Raw genomic sequence first — 20,002 nt, 5'->3', positions numbered from 1 at the left:
AAGTTCGTTCAGAAGTATAGTCTCCACAGAGTGACACTGAACAAACTGGCAGGGATGGACCGTGAGACTGGGCTTCATGTTGTGCATTGTTGTTCTTATTGAAGAACACATCAAGAGGAGAGGGAACACTAACACCTGTATTGTGCTGAAAGATTTCTAGGGTGATGTTTGTCCCAAAGGGCAAATGTTTGACGCAAGGGGGTAATGAATGTGGTTAGGAGGCTGCTGCCTTCATGTAACATGCCTTGCCAAAATTGCCTGAATCTAGAGAGGTGAAGACTGTGGATCCTGACAGCTTAGCCAATGTCTCTTCTGTTGCCGGTGGTAGGTATCGCACTCTTTCTATGTTATCGTTCAGGTTTTCTAAACAAATTCTCACTGCTCCTATCTGCTTCATGACTGGTACCATCAGCACACACCACTCTGTGCATGACTGCATGACTTTCTCTGTTTCGCCTTACAGTGGCAGAGGAACTCGTCTTGCTCGTTGCTTTTTGTAGTTCACAAGATTTGTGTCCTTACAAGTGGATCTTGACTGACATGTGGATCTTGTGGATCATGTGGACCTTGATTGAATCTGACTGAATCTGTCCTACTGCTACTTTAACTTCCTGTTGTTGTTTTAGCAGCCCCATATCTGCTACCGTCTCTCTCTCTAGTAAGTTGCGACATCAGTTCCACTTGGGACAGGCTTTTCCCCTTCTGCAGCTCCTCTGCAGGCTGCCTGCTTGACTGCCTCTTCTCTCTCTGTTGCTCAATATCCTCAGCTTGTCATATTATCTTCATTGCCATTTCCAAAGCGATTGTAGACATGAGATGCGTAACGTATTTTTTTCCCTTCCCCAAAGGCAGTTTCACTCAGTTCATGGAGGGTTTTTAAAAATGACACGGCCACTTCCCCTTACTCCCTGATGGAAACACACTCTTGCGCATATTGTGTTTTTCTTCAGCATGAAGTATGCATCATATTTAGCAGTGTTATCACAGTTATCATTGGTCTGAAATGAAATGATTTGAGGTATTCTCCGCTTCATAGCTCCTAGCATATATCAATGTGCTAACTTGGACCTCCTAATCTCTTGCCTGGGTAAGGCACTGATGTCAGGCAGGCCAGGCTCTCTGAGTTCTAGCCACTTTTAGAACGCTTCTGACACCCTGTAAAATACCGTCAAACCATGTCAAAAACGTGTTAAACTTTAATTTAAAACTTCAGTATGAACAACACCACATCTTTACTTACTGATACACATTCACTTGATTTCCATTGGTTACATTGGTTACAATGCAACTGAGCATGCTAATCTGGGTAACTACAGCTAACCATCATTTTACAGTAAAATCACCAGTTGTGCTGATATATTGGTAGTATTAGCATTTTAATTTAACACAGAAACACACACCTTAAAAACACACACTTTGCTTTCATTTTTCATCCAACTGTCAATGAGTGCAGCCGTTTGGAGAGTGACTGCCTAGTAGTCATCATATCAGCCGTGTCCTGACATTTAGTTTTACTCTTCCCATTTACAAGAAGGCAGAAATACCTCCTGTCAAACAATCACACACACTCACTCGAAACCTCCAGCCGTGCTTGTGAGTGAATCACAAACAAATGTGTTTAACCTCACTACATTATCAAACTTCTTTGTCCATACTCCTCTCCATAGCTCCTGCCTGGCTTTCCCCCCTTGAGCTAAAATCTTTTAGGTCCTCCAGGTCAGCTTAGGCCTCTTTTCAAAGTCAAAGTCAACATTTTTATTTATGACTTTTCACATGTACATTACTTTTACTTACTTACTCTTGCTGAGTGCCAGTTGGGGATTCGCACTGAGCGGGCTTTTTCAACCTGAGCACAGAGACAAGACAAGAGGAAGAGTCCTTGGCAGCAGATAATAGTTGTGCTGTCAGGAAGAGCAATGCTAGAATCAGTACTCTGCCTATTTGAATCTGGCTTCTTGTATATGGGCATGCCCGACAGATTTGTGAGCTTGTGACTGCAATGCATTATCCAGAGAGAGGGTGAGTCAAAGGGAGGATTACAAATGCCACGCAGTGCCCCTTTATCACAGCAAGACCAGAGGAGCGCAGGAGAGTCAAACTGGCACCCAGTACACAATACAGAGGAAGACAGACAGAAGACTATGCAAGTTAAGTTCAGGTGTTTACTACTTCTGTCTGTATTAGTTAGATTACATAAGCGGTTGCTATGGGAACCATTTTGGCAGCAAAAACCAAAGCCATTTGTGATGCACTCTGGCTTGGCTGTGGAAGCAGCAAACAAAGCCTCGAAAATCTGGAGCTTCCAAATTGCCAATCAGCCTGATTAGACATGACATTGTGTTTTCCCAGCAGAGTGTTCGTCGTTGTTATATATTTCATCAGCTCTTTCTCCAATTCACTAAGCCTCTGTCTCTCTGAAGATATGCTGTCTGTCTGCTCCCATTTCTCATCGGTCCATCTTTAATCTCTCCTAACTCTGTCACTGCCTCTTAATACACTTTCATAAAACCATCTTTGATCTGCGCCTGGAGCAGCTAAAAGAATAAGAAAGGGAGGGAAACTGATAAGAAAAGAGAGCGATAGGACAACAAACAACAAGCGAGCACCTCAGGTCTGCGTCGGAAATGGGAGTGCAGAGCTGGAGCGAGAACAAATATCTCATTTCAGTAAAATGCGTTAAGGGTTGGTTGCTCGCTCTCCGGGCGTTCTTTAAACATTGTTTACTGCTCTGATTTTAATGGCTTGTTGGCTACATCATAAAAAGTGACTCAATATCCACGACCCCGAGCTCAGCCCTTATCTCCCCCGTTCAGAGCGTCGAGCTTTGTGCTCTGACGAGTCTTAGCACATAAATGGGATTATCAGCTGAAATGCACACATACATGCTACAGTGATTTCAGGCATACGCAGTAAATTAACGAGTCTAACACAAACACAAGAGTGCGCCTAGGTGGTTATCAATGATAACTTGAGCCTGCTGAGATGCATAGGAAGAAAATGCACGCCGAGGGTATTGTTAATTTAATGAACAGGTGAATCCAATTGTATCCACAAAGCAGTTAAATATTTGTGCAGTATGGAAGAAGGGACAGCGTTGGTCTTTAAAAAGAGTGAATCTTGGCAGACAGGACAACAGTGTGCAGAGTGAATTGTTACTGCCCTGCACCTCCAGCTTACAGAGCCAAAACCAACAACAAACTGAGAGCAAACTAAAGTTGTGAATCAATGGACTGCAGTATGTGAACACTGCTGAACAAGCTGTTTTCAAGGGGAGACACACACACAACAGTACATCACATAGAGTACAGTGGAATGTACATGGATGTGTGTTTTGCTTCTGCCCTTTGGTAGCCCGTAGCCAAGAGAGCCTCTAGTAATCATGGTATATTAGGATAAATAAACTTCAGTGGACGTGAGCAGACAGTCGTTGGGCTGCGAGCGTAGCAAGAGTTCTTAGGCTGAATGCCACCATGCCAAACTGACAGTGGCATCAAAGAGTCTCAGGGAGGGAGATACAAAGATATATAGACATGAGGCCTACAGAGAGCACTTGAGAGAGATTGCCTGTGGAGAGGATAACTCTGAGATAAGAAAGTCGTTCCATAATGAGGAAAGGAGAGGTTTTGACAAAAAGGGAGCGTACGAATAATGAATAGAGGTGGTATTGACAAAAAGTTGGACCAACGTCTGGCTCACATACACTTTTTCCTGGTCATTATATACAACCCATGGTCAGTCCTCGCTCACTAAAAAATACGAAAGATGGATGAGTTCAGGGAGTTAATCATCTCTGGTGTTAATGTCACAGCCTACAGACAGATATGACAAACTCCCTGTACCTCAGAGTTTGGCTGCTCTGCCTCCCCCCCGAGGCTCTGCTGCCGCTGGCCTGCTTCCATGTGGGAGGTTGTACTGCAGCGAGTGTGAAAGAGAAAGGAACCAGCGAAGATTATTCCCTTTAAATTAGAAATATTATATTTATACCAGTCTGGCTTGGTCAGATCTGGCTGTGGATTTTAAACTGTCTTTCTGGTGCTCATTAAAACAGTCTTGGTTTTTGGATTGTAAGGAGCAGAGGAATATAGAAATACAGCCAAACATTTTGAAAAGCATTTTCTAAGAGATGGGAAGATTGATGCTACTCACATATTTGTGCATGAGATGGAGTTTGGATACAGTAACCAGAAGACAGGAAACAGGACGTTCACAACTAAACCACCATGGTGACAGCTTAGTAATTAGGTTTTTGTGAATAAAAACAAAAACAGGAAGAGGAAGTTCTAGGGGGCTTCTTCATGAACATCTGCAGATTGATGTGTTAATCCATCTTGGCTTGGTTGAGGCGGGGCTGCAACTGATCTTCCAGCACAAATCTCTCCACCACTATCCACTATGTGCTAAACTAAGTTTACTTTAAACATCCATCAATACTAATTGCTTTGTTTTATTTGTATTGTTTTCCCTTTAGAGCGGGTGGCTGAGCCTGGTAGATATGGACACCCAGAAACTAAAGCTCACACCAGCTCAGCTAAGAAGACAATACAGGAAGGTGAGTTTGGGCAACATTTTTCTATCAAAATGCTCTTCTGCTTGTTTACTATTAATAATGACTAATTCATATACTGATTGTTTCATCTTCTCAGATATAAGAGAAATAAATGGTTTGGTAGATAGACCTTCACAACAGACTGATCCCAAACTGTTCCACTCTGCTGTCTCAGCTGCAGTTCCCATAAAACAGTGGGAATAATACAGGAGTGTTTAGTGCAATTACTTCCCCAGCCCTGTCTGAGGTTATATGCAGAGATGTGCATGTGGAAGAGGGAGATAACCGAGCTCGGAGCTTGTCGTTTTAACCAGGTCCATCAGGTCTTATTTACGCACAATGATCAAAGCTAGTCTGTTTGCTAACATTGAGTAATTTCCAGGATTAACTTCACTGGCAACATGACACTGTTAGTGCATGCTGCCATTGTAATTTGGCGAGTGGGCTGTAATACAAAAGAGCATTCACACCTGTTTGTTCGGGTGTGTGGCTTAGCACAGCCAAAAGTGACACAAGATGTATTTGTTTCTATTGTTGTCAGTAACCCCTAAATTTGATTTAATTGTACAGTATGGAAAAGGCATCAAGCTCATTTATTATTCATTTTTTGCTGAAGTATGGCAAGAAGAAATATGACATAAGTGTAAACAATGCAGTATTTCCTCAATGTTTCATGAGGACAGAAATATAAATATTTTGATGCAGTAGTAGCAGGAGGTAGATTGTGGTGATTGAGGGAAAAATTGGCCCTCCTTTAAGCTTGCACACACACAAAGACACTGACGCACACACTCATGCATGCTCACACACGCAACACATTGTAGATTAATGAATGCCACAGTCTAGGACAGTGCAAAAACATTTAATTATCTCTGACACTGAAGGGTGAGGCGAGAGGTCAGATCTGTCCACCGTGTGTGTGTTTTTGTGTGTGTGTGAGAGAGAGTGATGTGTGAAGAGTGGAAACAGAGAAAGAGATCACAGTGAGCCAGAGAATCATTTTGTAAGTCAAGCTTGTGGTCTTTCATTGTGACCTCTCCTGAAATTGACTAAAGGTCAAACTGACACAAACTCCATGTCTGGCAGCAGCACACGGCCGTTAAGTGCCTTGGGGATCTTTTTTTTTTTTTTTTTTTTAAACATAAAAAAAGAGACCACTTAACGTTGTGCAAGCATAAAAAAGGAAAAAATCTAGACAGAATAAATGGAAAACCTTCCCTTTCTGCTACTAACTGCTTACTTCTGACCTTCAAATAACCTTTATTATAGTGTCTTTGATGACTTTCATTCTTATAAAAATTCTAATACTGAAGAATAAGAATATGTAAGAATAACAACACATCATCTGTGTCCAATGTAGAGTGGTATAAGTCCAATGTTTAAATCCTTCATTCCAATAGAAAACCGTGCTGTGTTTCTTCGCTGCATGTGAAAAATTTTCTGTGACGCAGTCGGTCTACCAATGCAGCCTTGAATTGAGTCACAGCTTGTGTGTTCCAGCAGAATGAGCATTAGACTTTGGAGGTTGCATCACCGTAGTCACATTGGAAGGACTCAACTGGGCATAAATTCAATCAGGGCAGCCACAATGGACACAAAGATGTTGTTTCCATTCCAGACAGCCTGTCCTTACAAAAATATTATATTTTAGATGAATCAAACAGCCAGTGTGTGCTACATGTAGCTACTACAGTCATGTGAAATCTTCTCTCTCCCACAGTGAAGCAAGTTTTTTTATTTTATTTCAGAGGGGTGAACCAACCAGACCAAGTAGTTGTGATGCCTCACAATGAACAACAGTATTAACCCAAACCGTGAACATCAAGTCAACTCTGTGAAAAAGTAGCATTCTAGCACAGGACAGGAAGCAATTAAAAAGGGTATAAGTCTGGTATTGACTAAATGCTGACCGTCCTGTGTTGTTTGGAAAGCAACCTATTGTTTATGTATGAGGACATGCTGCACTTAAAGCACAAGAGGCTGTGTATAACTTTGTTTAGACCGTGACAATTAACAATTTCTACCTGAACTTGTCTCCATCAGGCATGTTGTCCTTATACAGCATATTTGCTCCTTTGCTTTGAAGCTTCAAAGACTGTTTGATTATTTGCTTTCATAGTGTCCTTTTTTAAAATTGCTTTGCGGCCAACAACATTTTCACAAAGCTTCCTCTTTCAGGGATTTTCACAATACAGTGTGAGCTTGCATGTGCTGTTGTGTGTATAACGGTTGTGTGGCAGTGATGAATATTCAGTTTGTAAGTGATAGTCAATAGCCCCTCTCTCTCCCTCTCTCCAGATATTTTTCTCCCATAAGCCACTCTGGTTTCTTCCCTGACATTCAAACTGGCAGAGCCTGTTTATCTTCCACATTCCTCACTTACATCCACAATAATATGATTTGTCCATGTTCTCAATAATTAATTTTCTGGATGGCGAATCTGTTCTATCGCTGCATCCTCCCAGGGGCCCTCTCTGTGCTTTCACTCCTCCATCATTCCTCCCTGACATCCCTCGCTCTAGTGCCTCTCTCAGGCCAAACAGTCACACCCCGAGGAAGCTTCACAAAGCAGATTTTAATCTGCTCCTCATCAGTTTTTCTTTTAGCTCTCTTCTTCTCTCTCCATTTGTTTTTTCTCTGCAGCCCCCCAGGTAAAAGAGAAGAAGCACCTTTTTAATTAGTTTATCAAAGCCTGAAAGTGATGCTCATTTTTCTAATAACAGTTAAGAATGTGTCCTTTGGGAACGATTGTTGGATCTCCTGTTTATTTAATTTCAGACTTGTTTATTTGCTATCAGGAAACATATCTGGGGATAACAAACAATAGAGAGCAATGGAGACCAGTGTGAATGAACACACACAGACACACACACACACAGTTAAGTTACCCCCATTGACCCATGTAGAGCTCAGCAGCAATTAATTTGAGGTCACTGTCTACTCTCTGACAGGGCTTGTTGGCCATGTGGCCTCAACTACTGGACTCTGGCTATCTTTATTATCCAATCACTGCACTTCAACCTGGCATTCATCCAGCATTAGAGGACGTATGAAGAGCGTTCTTTCTCCCACTCTCCGTCTTCTTTTTTCTAACGACTTGTTCCTGTCTCTTAAAGAGCATTTAGATTAAAAAAAAAAAAGAGGGCCCGAAAATCTTGGCAAGACAAAAAGTGACTGAGTAAGGCAATTAAGTGTCAACTGTAATTGTAATATATTGTTAAGTAGAATGTGCTTTTCTGCCAGAAACCTACTTGGAAGTGTTGCAGCAATTAAATGGAGAAAAGAATTGTTCAGGGTTTAAAGTAGGAGATTTCATCTGCCATTGTGGGAAATAAACTCTCATATTTGCAGCTTGCATTAATAAATAATGAATGCAGCAATAATGAAGTCGACATCCATTCAGAAAGAGACATAGAAGAACAGACTATATGTTTATTCTAATGTATTTTGACCTCAGCCCAGACCCAAGCACCATTTAAGGAAATAAGTCTGCATGCATATTACCTGCTTTAAGAAGTGACATACAGGGTCAGTTAAGAGTTTTCACATTTACACAAATCTCTCAAATAACACCTTTCCACACGCATATGTAGCAGTAATCACATGATAAAATGGAGAATTTAACTTGCACAACAGCTGCTAGTAGAGACAACAAGGTCAGCCTGTCAGGCCTGTAATTTGTTGTCCCTTATGAATTAATCACCGACACTCAAGGCCAATGTCTTTCTTGTTTTCTTTGCAGCATGTTTTCACAAGTGTCTGTTCTACCGAGCAGGGCTAAAAAATAACACAAGGGGCAAAAACAATGCAGTTTTCTGTATGACCACTTGAGGCTCACATCAAAAACAATCCCCACAGACCTCCATGTTAAAATCTTAACCGGACAGCAGATAGAAACACATGGTTATCCAGGTACAAACAAAATTTAAAAATATAATTTTTCCTCTTATTATAACTGTACAGGGACTAGGATTCTATATACTTACTTGTTTTAATTAAATTAAAGCTTAAATTTTTAATTAATTAGGGCACCTTTTTGAGTGACAGCTGTTTGCTGAATTGCCCAGAGCCACCATACTGAGCTCCAACACCACAGAACCACAGTTATGGGTGATGTCACTGAAAATTCACCTTTATCTACAGACTATCTGTTGTAGTGCAGCCCTGGAGTTTTCAGGCTAAAGGTTCAGCAGTATTATCAGAAGTCTCCGCTGTGTGAGTGCTGTGAATTCAAGAAGCACCAAAAGATGAAAATGTATGTGTCCAAAATGTATGTCAGTGTGCATAGAAGACATGCGCTTCTAAGAAAAATATCATTAACATGAAGCCCTGCATGTACACAGAGAGTTTCACACATGCAGCAGGGCTATCATTTTGACAAAGGCATAAAGATGACTTTGATGTCCATGTTCAATCAGATGAAGCTTATTTTTTCTCACTAAGATGGTGCACAAGATTAGATTTCTGCAAGGAATACATTTTCTTTTATGTTCTCGCTGTGTTCTCTGAGCCTGAGCTACCAACCAAGGAGTATATTGATCCCCACCCGCACCCACCACTGTATATCTGCACCAGATGGTAGCTGGGTTGATGCTGGGTATGCTGCAACAGGAGGGCAGTCAAAGCAGCAACACTAAGAGAGTCAGTCACAACATTACTCTTTTACTAGCTGGGTTCCTTTCACCCTGTTTTATGCACATTCTGATAGAGAAAAATATCTAATTTGCCAAAAAAAGGATTTACACTCAGTTGGGGTGGTTTTCACTTATGATAAAAAGAGTTTACGTGCAAAACGTTAGATGGAAACTGATGTGCTGAATACATTACTAATTTCACATGCACAGGAAAAAGTGTAAACATTTGAGCATGAAATAAATGTGTCCAGCTGTAATTTGAACAGGATGAGTGTGTCCATTTCTTAATGATCTGCTGCTGTCTTGTGCCCTCACCACCCTCAGCTACAGCTCTGCCAGCTCTTCCATCTGTCTCACCCCCACAGACTGGTGACCTAGCACCCTGGGGATCCTTAATTATCCTTACATATGTCCAAGGACGATGCTTTGATAAAATAGTATTTGTATATGTGTGTTACAGTGCTGTAATATATCCTACAAAGCGTACAAATGTATTTTATCTTCTCTATCAGCTTCACTGGGCAGTGCCATCTATAGAATAATAATATTTACACAGGCACAAATCCTTTTACGCATCTTATCAGCAGCAGACAACTTCCCCTCATTTACATAAATCAATAACATTCCCTGCTAAAAATGTGATTTAGACTGTGAGAAGGAGTTTTACTTGGTGCTTTGGAATAGATTGAAATGCAATAAGCTGTGTCAGGTTATATTGCTCATGCATATTGACTTATTCATGCACACATAGAGAAATGAGAATAAAGTCTTACTTAAGATCAGAAGGATGAGAGGGGCATAAAAGCAGCGGAGACTGAGGACAGTGCAAGAGAGGTGGCAAGCGAGTGCTGCAGTGCTCCTGCATTACAATTGATTGGCTGGTTTAAGCACCGGTGCTGCTCACTCAAGCTTCAAATAGATGGATAAAACTCTCTTTCACTCACTTCTTTTGCCTGCCTCCTCCTCCTCCACCTCGTCTTCTTCATTCATGACACATGTCATTAACCCATCTATTCTTATGCTCTATTCTTCTCTCCCTCTCATATTTTCTTATTTTTCTTATTTTATCCTCTCCATTAATAAAAATGCAAATCACATTGATTTCTCATTCTGTGTACCATTGTTTCTACACAGTAACACCTCTTACTAAAAGACAGCCATCATAACTTCCACACATGATGTTATGAATGTGGTGTCATTAGCATGGCTGATTTCCATGTTTTCTAAGAGTAGAGGTCACACCATAATAATATAGTGTCCAGATATAAACCTTTCCCCTTTTCCCCCACATCTTTCCTCTCTCTGCACCCTTTCCCTGTTCCCTTCATCTCTCATTTCCTCTGCAAAGTAAAATAAGATGGGTTTCCTCCAGCACTGATTAATGGAGGGGAGGACAGGCCCAACCCAGCAGGCAACAGAAACACACAGCACAAGCGACAGCTATTAAAAGAAAGGCTGACATATCATCTGTGAATGTGTTTTTGCATCTGTATGTTTGTTTCTTCCACACAGTGGCTCAGTTATGACAGATGTGTACAGTGTGCTATGAATCTTTTCCCTTGAGGCTATCTAAACGTCACCATCTAGTAGTAGTAGTAGTAGTAGTGAAGATAACGAAAGCTCTACCATATTTTCTGACAGCTTCAGATACCTTCAGAGGAACATATGTCTACAAATCATATGTGCCGTTGTCACAGACAGTTGTAGAGATTACAGCGTTTCCCCAGAAGCATAGCACCAAATAAATAGCACCGTGTCTGGCTGATTTAGCGCTGATAAACTAGTATGTAAACGGCAGCGCAGTGTGTGATCAGGTCAGGGACTAGTTGATGATCACATCAGACACCAGCTGTGGCTCAAACACAACCCATTAGGCCTCTAATGGAGACAAGGCCACACTGGTTTTCTGATGTTAGCAGCCACATGGTAATGGCCAGGACTTTGATCTATACTCTCAGTCTTAATTAACATGGGACTTGAAACCATTTTAGTGCATCCACCATGATGATGGCATGTGGTCTCTGTATGTGGTTTAAAACCCATGTTTTCTTTTGATCTCGTGTTATTAGCTTTGTCTTTTTTTTATTCATTATAACGGCTTTCATCTTTCCTTAATACATGTCTGGGGGGAGACTTTGTAATTGACAGGCTCACCATGACCACTAGGCCGGAGTCCATAATAGGCATTCCACTGGATCACTTCAACAGTCTTACATTATTGCTCCATGTAACAACATGAATGACTGAGGCAATATAGTGCTACATCAGTCGACTGAACTCCGGAGTCACTCTGATTTAATGTTTGCCTGATTAAACTAATCATGACCACGCGTGACCTTTTATTTTCTACAATTTCTATCAAGGAAACAAGCTGTTTTTTTTTCAGTGCAACATTTTTTTACTTTGTGCCAATTTATATCCTCTAAAATATATTACATGTGGGCTGTTTAATAATAAGTGTCAGGTAATTTTAGAAAACCTAGCACATTTATTTTTTAACATAGCTCCCTCCTACATTTACATACTGTAGCTGCCAAAAGTCTGAAAAAAGGAGACAAGACAGTGGCTAAAACATTATACCAGATTTGACCTATCATGAGTGTCTGTCCAGTTTAGCATCATTACACACACGTGATGAGGCATGATAGTACAGTAGCACAGAGCTATTCCAGCTCACAAATTTGACATGCACTTTATGGAAAGCCTCTTGATATGTATACTCTGGTTGTTTGATTGACCTTGAAAAAAAACATGTGTCTGCACCTTATCTATAAATGGAAAATCATCCTTGAATTTGAAAAACAGAGATAAAGTATTTCCCTCTCTGTGTTTAAACTTCTCTTCTTTGGTCTCTGGGGCATGCTGAAAAATCCTTTTGACTTTCTGAGTGAATTATGCATATTAAAACCTTTAATGTGTTCATTTGAAAAAAAAAAAAAAAACAATACCGCTTATTTGAAATGTCACCATTATATGTCTTCCATTACCCCAAACGCTTCTGATGTTGGTGCCTCTCTCACTTCATTTGGACTAAAAGCTTTCTTTTACTGCCCGTCTCTTTCACCTCCTCCACCTCTGTGTGTGTGTGTTTTTTTTTATATCCCCCAGTTTTCAGTCTGTCAAATGAAAGTGGGTTTGTGCCGTTAGTCTGGTGTGAAATGACACAATGCTCAGAGTCAATGAGCTGCTTTGATCTTTTGTCATCTTGGACACCAGCCAGCTGTGCCTGGCTGCCACAGCGATAATGTCACAGTGGAGATTGATTTGGAAGAAGATGGGGTCGACGCTCAGACAGAATAGTCCTCATTAAGCAGCTCACAACGCAGAAAACTCAACGTTTACTTCATACCTTTTCCTATTCTTCTTTTTCTCAACTCATTATTTTTCTGCCTGCTTCAGTTAGTACAGTGTGAGAGTCTGCCAGCTGTAAAACCAAAGGAACAGCTTGATGTTTTTCTCCATCATGCTACACCGTGCTGATTTTACCTGCTCTGCATGTTTCTGCCAACTCGTTTTTTCAGTTTACAGATGAAGTTTGTCGCTGCTTTTCTCTCACTTCAGGCCCAGATGCCAACAAGGATCCATGTTTGAAGGTACGCTGTCCTCCTCACAAGGTGTGTGTCAGCCATGACTACCAGACAGCCATCTGCACCAATCACAAGCAACCAGCACACAGGTGAGAAAAGCTTAAACATGAAAATCCACTTTACTGCTGAGGACATCATATGTCAACTATACTCTGTAGCAGATCTTCACCTGTATTGTCCCAAGATAATAATACAATGCTTTTGAGCAAAACATTTCATTTATTTTTTGAGTTCAAATTGGACCCAAATGCAGACTAAATAAAAAGCCAAAAAGTCCAACAAGAAGCAAGCTCTAATGAAAATAAAGCTGAAAACCCCAGTTCCCACCTTTACACAGGAGGAAATGTGGGAACAGACACTGAGTTGAAACTCGGGGACACTGAAGGATAAACTGACATAGACAAAAGGGAGCACAGACAGAAGGGTTAACAAGACACAGGGCGGGGCAGGGAGGGAAACACAAGAGGAAGTAAAAGACAGGGAGACACGGGGAAACATAGCCTTCAAAATAAAGCAGGAAATGCAAGGAAACCATTCTCAAAGAAAGAAATTAAATAAACTAGGAAAATCGAAGCAAGGACTTAATGAAAATAAATCTAACCAATCGTGACAGCGTTAACTCCTGTAATCGACACGAGAGCAACAGGTGGTAGCTAAGTAAACACAAATTAAAATTTGTGATCAAAGTTCAGCGACTTTAAAGTTCTGTTCTGCAGGGCAGCTTTGACAAAAAAACAACACCAAGCAAAGTCAAGAAAAAGTAGCACTTTGTGCTGTTAGCACTGTGTGCTTCAGTGACAGACATACGTATTCTCACCACCAATTTATTTTAATCACACTGTTTGCTCTGTCACCACCCAATTTGTTTGTGTTTCCAACCATTGCCAGTTTTAACATTTTCCAATTTTTCAGTTCAAGAAGCATTTCTCCCCAAAAAAAGAAAAAAAAAAAATCAGAATATGGGTTTTTTTTGTTGTTGTTTATTTTTTGTCTCCGTCTGGGGTTTAATTGATTTCCTCAAGTCATTAGCTCCTAAGAATCTTGGATTTAATCCCTTTCTTTCTGCATTAATTACAAGTCCTATTTGCTGCTTAATATGTCAAATTATTCACCTGAAATCTGTATTTTTCCCCATTGGCATCACTCACTGAAGCTTTGGACGGTGATATTTATTTATCTGCATGAGTTGAATTAGTTGCAGTGATTAGCATAACACGGATTACGTGTCTTCCCAGAGGGCAAATACAGACTTTGTGCCTGCAAACGGATATTATGCAACACAGTTACTGTTCATTGTGGAGCTGTGTGTTTATAGACGCCCGCCACATGATATTACTTTAGTGTTTTACCAAAAATCCATCAGCAAATAAACTATGTTCTCTACTAAGCAGCTGCCAACATAACAATCCCAAACAGAGTTTGTCCGTCTTTTTTTTTTTGTAATTGATACTGTTTTGTGCAGAACCGGCTTCTTTCATTGAATGATAATGTTTGGCTGCAGGCTTTGAGATTTACATTAGCAGCAAGCTGTAATTCAAAAACCATTAAGGAAGTGCACAGTGTTAATTTGTGTGCACCTCCATCCTGCTGTGAAGAGGTTGTAGCACCGTCAAATCAGAAACTTTCCAGATTAGAACACCATGGAAACTCTCAGCAGGGGGCTTCAGTAAAGTGATATACGAGAGACGGAGAAGGCGAGAGAGAGAGGGAGAGAGGGAGAGCGAGGCCACTTTGTTCTGTCTGTTTGAGGTGAATAAATCTATAGCTCGGTTGTCAACTCTTCTTTTTGTAGCTGTCTCTCTCAATGAGCATTTGTCATGCATACACAGACTTACTTTGCAAATCTTTCCCTTCGTACCACACTAATAACTTTGCTGCATACTTGTGCTTCCCTACATTTATAGCAGGCAGAGAGAGAGAAGCAATGGATAAGAATGGGAGATGCTCTTTCTCAGCTGATGTCATGTTTTACTCATCACTGAACACAGACTGTAATGCTGCTTCACTGACTGAGTGTCACACAAAAACAAGACATGCTTCCTGGAACTGAATGTTGTATTTTTAACAGAGCTCAATGTCACCGCTCCGACTTAAACTCCACCCACTACAATATTTTGAAAATCACTAAAAAAAAAGGTAGGCAGAGTTGGAGGTGTTACACGAGAGGCAGAAATTGCAGCATGTCACCTTAACGTTTGTTTACTTCTTTACACTGTCTCTGCTCACATAGCCACACTGCTATGTTTAGACTGTGGGCTCATTTTTCACTGCTATACAAAGTCCTGCACCTGGAGCCTATCCCAGCTGTCAATGGGTGAGAGGCGGGCACACTGTGGACAGGTGGCTATAGTCTATTGCAGGGTTACTGAGATCAGACCATCAAAAAAAATCAGCTGGTCGCAAGGAAGTCAGGTATGGCTCTCCAAATGTGGTGCTCTAGTTGTAATTTATTTATCTATTTTCAAGAATTACAGTATGTCAAGCAACTTCTTATTTCTCACTTAAATTTGTGTCAGTGATGACACGTCACTATTTTAAGTGTATATTTGGTTACAGGTTCTGACAGAATGCCTGATATGAAAATGAAAACATGTATTACCAGTGCGTTTTGGGCTTCAGGTTAACAGAGGGAGTATCCATACACACGCTGTGCGTTTTTTGATAAACAACACAGTCTGAGTAAAACCAAGCGGCAACCTTCGGGGCTCAAAGTGGAAGCCCATGCGGAAGTGTCAAAACTTGTAATTCACGCTGCAACAGCTGGGGGTTGGCTCCAAAAGCGAGTAATTTCCCATAGACTCCCATGTTAAAATGGCCGACTTCACAGCAGAAAAGAACATGTTTACAGCCTGGTACAAAAAATCGCTCTGGTCTCAGATGATAGGTTCTCTTCTAGTGTCAATTGTAGGGAGGGTGAATTTTTTTACAACTCACTCGTTTCAATTGTATTCGGACTTAAAATTACGCCTAATTATGGGCGTTGCCGCTTGAGTGACAGACAGTTGACGTATCACAGCGTGAGTCCCCGCCATGTTTTTTTTATCAACTGTAATAATTTCGCGTAGGTGCAGTGACGTTGAGCGTTCAGACAACGCATGCGCAGTGGGGAAAACACAGAAAGACCTTCACGAGGGGCGACAGAAATGTCAAACATGCCAGAAAATCGGCCCAAAAACCACACAATGCCCGACTGTAGGAGCACACACGTCAAACAAGAACCGGAAGTAACCCAAAATGATATACAAGGAAAGTGATCCACCAAAATAAAACAGGAAATACAGCGAAGTCCAACAACAGGTCCATGAGCACTTATCTGTTTTCTCTGGTTCTTACTTTTTTTAATGCTCGTTAGAAATGGCACACATGTAGATGTTTGCTCTCACTTTGAGATTTTCAACATTTTGTAAAGAATTTACAGAAAAGTTCTGTTCTTTTCTGTGATTAACGTTCACTTTTTCTTCATTTGTATTTCTCGGTAGAGAGTCTGTTTGGCTCTAATTCTACCTCTGCTTGATGGATCAGGAGGCAGCAGGGTGTTCACTGAGAGCACTTAGATGGAAAATTGCTGTGAGATTCGGATCAAACGTAATTATGCTGCTTATTGAAAAGGTCTCATCGGACCAATCAGGATCTGCTTCATCTGACCCTGACAACCAGAAACACTCTCTGCTCAGTACAAAATAGATTCTGCTAGTCTGGATAACATTTTTATTTATATATCTGGAAAATATTACCACTGCATAAATGATAAAACATATTATGCAATGTACTGTAACGGATATGCTGCAAACTTTTTTTTCGCCGTCAAAGTTGAGGATTTTTATGTGTTTCTGTTCTTACAGTGTGAGAGCCAGGAAAGGCAGTGTAGGCCACAAGCACAGGACTGAAGCTGGTGCTCATGGGAAATGTAGGCTCTGCTCAACTCTCCAGTCAACCCCTGTATGTGGCTCTGATGGACATACCTACTCTTCCCAGGTGAGACATCCTTTTACAATTATCCTCTGATTGTCCTCCTTCCTAGCTGTCCTATTCCATTTATTCTGGATCTATGCTCACCTTAATAATCTCCAGCTGCATAAAATTACACATGGCAACAAGAGGAAGAGCATTCAGTCACGGTTTCCCTATCATGATGAGTCAAGAAGGAACGAACAGGGCTAGAGTTGGCTGAGGAGTATGAGGATTGATGTCGGGCTGCACAAAAGACACAAAGACGCGAGGCTGTGTCCTTGTAGACTCTTATTGACATCCATGCTCACATTATCTTATTGTCCTTGTATTCAGTTACTGAGTTGTCAGGGGTGACAAACGGTCCAGTTCGCAGAAATCTCACACAAATGGACAGTAAACGTCTTCTCTTCTTTTGAGTGCCTTAGACAGCTGAATGTTTGTGACAGGAATAATGGCAAAGCAGAGCAAGTGAGGTGCTTTAAAGACACCTGCAGGTATCAGCTATGATCCTTAAAGAATTATTCAGGTAAACACAAAACTTTGGGTTTATATGCTGTAACTACAGTTTGGTTGATGATTGCTACAGTGCGGTTCCCCCTGAATTGACTGACAGCTTTAGCATTGTTAGCAAAGAGTTGGTTCTTTTTGGACATCTGTGAGATGGCAGGTCACAGCTGTGCTGTGTTTTACAAACATGCTCCATAATGTTGCATCAGATCACTCTTTTAGGTCTCCCCCCTACTATTGTGCATAAGCTGCTTAACTGATAACTCTACTGTAAGTGTTTGTAAACAGTGGCTTTCTCTTTATTTGCTGTAATTTTTCTCCCACAATGTATTGCAGTTTTTAGTTTGATCAGGTATGAGAGCGATACAGTCATAAACTGCTCAAATTGTCACTATAAATTTACAACAGATGTGTCCAGACTTTGGCTCTGCCACCTGTTACCTCCTCTCTGCTGATGTAATATCAGTTAAAAGGCAATGTGGTGCATTATAAAGGCAGGGTTAAACCTCCAACCCAGAAGTAAGACTCAGACAGAGACTGATCCAACCCCTTGTGTTTGAGGGATTCAGGACACGGACCTTTAATGACCTACCTGGCAGTGAGCTGAGACTGTGCTGAGGAGAGGAAGTGTTCAAGGAGAAACAAGAGGAAGAACAAAGGGAAGAGGAGGTCTGGGAAATCCCTCTGCTCTGTGTGGTAATTTAGTTGGAGGGGTTCAGTTAGCTGGTGGAGTGATGGGTCCCTGTGGCCCAACTTAAACTCTGCTCACCAGTGAGCTGCTGGTCTCAGGCTTATTCATGTTTTATTATTACATTACATGCCTCCCTCATCATAACCACACACCCTCTCTCGCACACACTCAATATCCTATTAAGAGGACAGTGCTCTTATCTCCTTCAGCTTCAGCCCACTAAGTTAAATCCATTACTTCCCTCCTCTTAAATCATCCTCTCCTCTCCGCTCCTCTCCTCTCCTCCTTTCCTCTCCTCTTCCCTTCTTCTCCCCCCTTCTCCTCTCCTCTCCCTTTTCCTCCACTCCTCTCCTATTTTTACTCGACCAAGTCAGGTGTTAAAATACTGTTTCATCAAAACCACATTAACCCCTGGAGAGAGGCAAACATAAAGATTCATGGGGCCTCTCAGTGTGCTGACAGTGACTGGGGGAGGTCGTCCATCTCCTGGGTTTTCTCTCTCTCCTCCTCCCTCTCCAGACAGCTAATTCAATATGTTGAGACCAGGACAGAGCACTTTTCCTTTGTCAACAAATTTCATTAAACAACATTAGCAGCGCTATCAAAGAGGTGACAGGCAGGAAATGATGGATTTGAATAAGAACGTGGAAAATGAAAGTGCCAGCAGGATAAGGCTAAGTCAGTGCAAGGCATGATGCGGGTACAGATGCTTATGCACAGTCATGGTCTCCCGCTGACAAATCCTGTCGTCATCATCTCACAAACAGAATTTACATAACTCATTTCACTTTTCATTATTCCCCATGTAAGGCTCTTATAATTGGATTTTTTTCGCCCCAGCTGCTCCAAACAATTTCTTACCCCTCACTTACCTGAAATGAGATTTATACTGTTAAATTACATTCACAAGTAGTCCATCGTGCCTTTTTTGTGTTGTATCAGACTTGCACTGCAGTGAATATTAAAATGTCACTGGGCATCTCTGTGTGTAATGGTGTGTTTACATGGCTGCCTAATGGACACATCTGTTCATCGAAAGACAAATGACCAGTCCTGTCTCAGCAAATCTTTTTCTTAATCAGCGCAAGAAAGAAAGTTCAGTATTCGTCTCTTTTGTTTTATTGGATTTAAATAATTGGAGGAGTCCTATAAAGGTTATGTGTGCCATCTTTTTTTTTATTTAAACAAAGTGATTTATTGTTGTATTTTCCACTATACCATAATGTAGCTCAATAGTGCCTCTTCATTAGATCTTGGTGATTGTTCACTCTTCTGAATTCTACGTTCGTAGGCAGAAATATATGTTAAAATATCCTATGCAAGGTCAAACCTTCAGCTAAGCAAAAGGGCATTTTTGACACAGAATAATTGATGGGGTTGAAATGTTGCTTAGGTCAGGATTATATTCCCTCGCGGATGCAGACCCAGACAGTTGCAGTGCCTTCAGATGAGCATGGTTTTTTACTTTATAGTTCACTTGAAGGACGTATTCTATACATCCACAGTGACGAGCATATACAGGAATAAATGCACTCACACTCTTCTTTTCCGTTTCCCCGCTATACTTGGTCGTTTTCATATTCAAATTGCACAGGAGCATGAAGCAGCAGACCTTTACACCTGTCTTCAAACTCAGCATTATTTTGGTTTTCCAATGGTGCCCTTGTAGTTCGTATGGATGCAACCAGCTTTGCTTGTTGTGGCTGCACAGACCTTTTAAGCAAACCCTGCACCTGGGGATTTGTACTTCATACTTGGATCTTTTTTTCTCATAAACTTTCTTTTGTGCTGGTTTTCGTATCCTTTACAAAAAGAGAAGTTGTGCAACTCTCTCCGTACACTGTGCATAGTCAAAAACATGTTTTGTGTTTTTTTACAGTGTAAGATGGAGTTTCACAGCTGCCTGTCTGGAAAGACGATCACAGTAAAATGCGATGGACTGTGTCCCTGCCTGCCTGGTCAGGAGCTCAACAAACCGCCACACAGCACCGAGAAACCTGGTGAGTTTCCTTTAACTGTCCATCTCTCTAGTTAGATCTGCAGATTTAGGTGAATTACATGTCATTTGGACTGGCATGCAGTCTTC

The 20,002-nt window shown here is 41.2% G+C and overlaps 1 protein-coding gene across 1 annotated transcript in view; it reads left to right on the top strand.

The window, feature by feature from the left end:
- spock1 (SPARC (osteonectin), cwcv and kazal like domains proteoglycan 1) overlaps window positions 1–20,002 on the top strand; it is a 74,510-nt gene that overhangs the window by 41,865 nt on the left and 12,643 nt on the right. The window contains exons 5-8 of the mRNA XM_028416276.1: window positions 4,469–4,549; window positions 12,742–12,856; window positions 16,610–16,742; window positions 19,796–19,916. Coding sequence (XP_028272077.1) covers window positions 4,469–4,549; window positions 12,742–12,856; window positions 16,610–16,742; window positions 19,796–19,916 — 450 coding nt within the window. The remainder of the gene's footprint in view (window positions 1–4,468; window positions 4,550–12,741; window positions 12,857–16,609; window positions 16,743–19,795; window positions 19,917–20,002) is intronic.

The sequence above is a fragment of the Parambassis ranga genome, chromosome 10 (assembly GCF_900634625.1).
Source record: "Parambassis ranga chromosome 10, fParRan2.1, whole genome shotgun sequence".
NCBI lineage: Eukaryota > Metazoa > Chordata > Actinopteri > Ambassidae > Parambassis > Parambassis ranga.
Note: the sequence above shows the minus strand (reverse complement) of the source record. Positions and strands in the feature narration are given on the sequence as shown.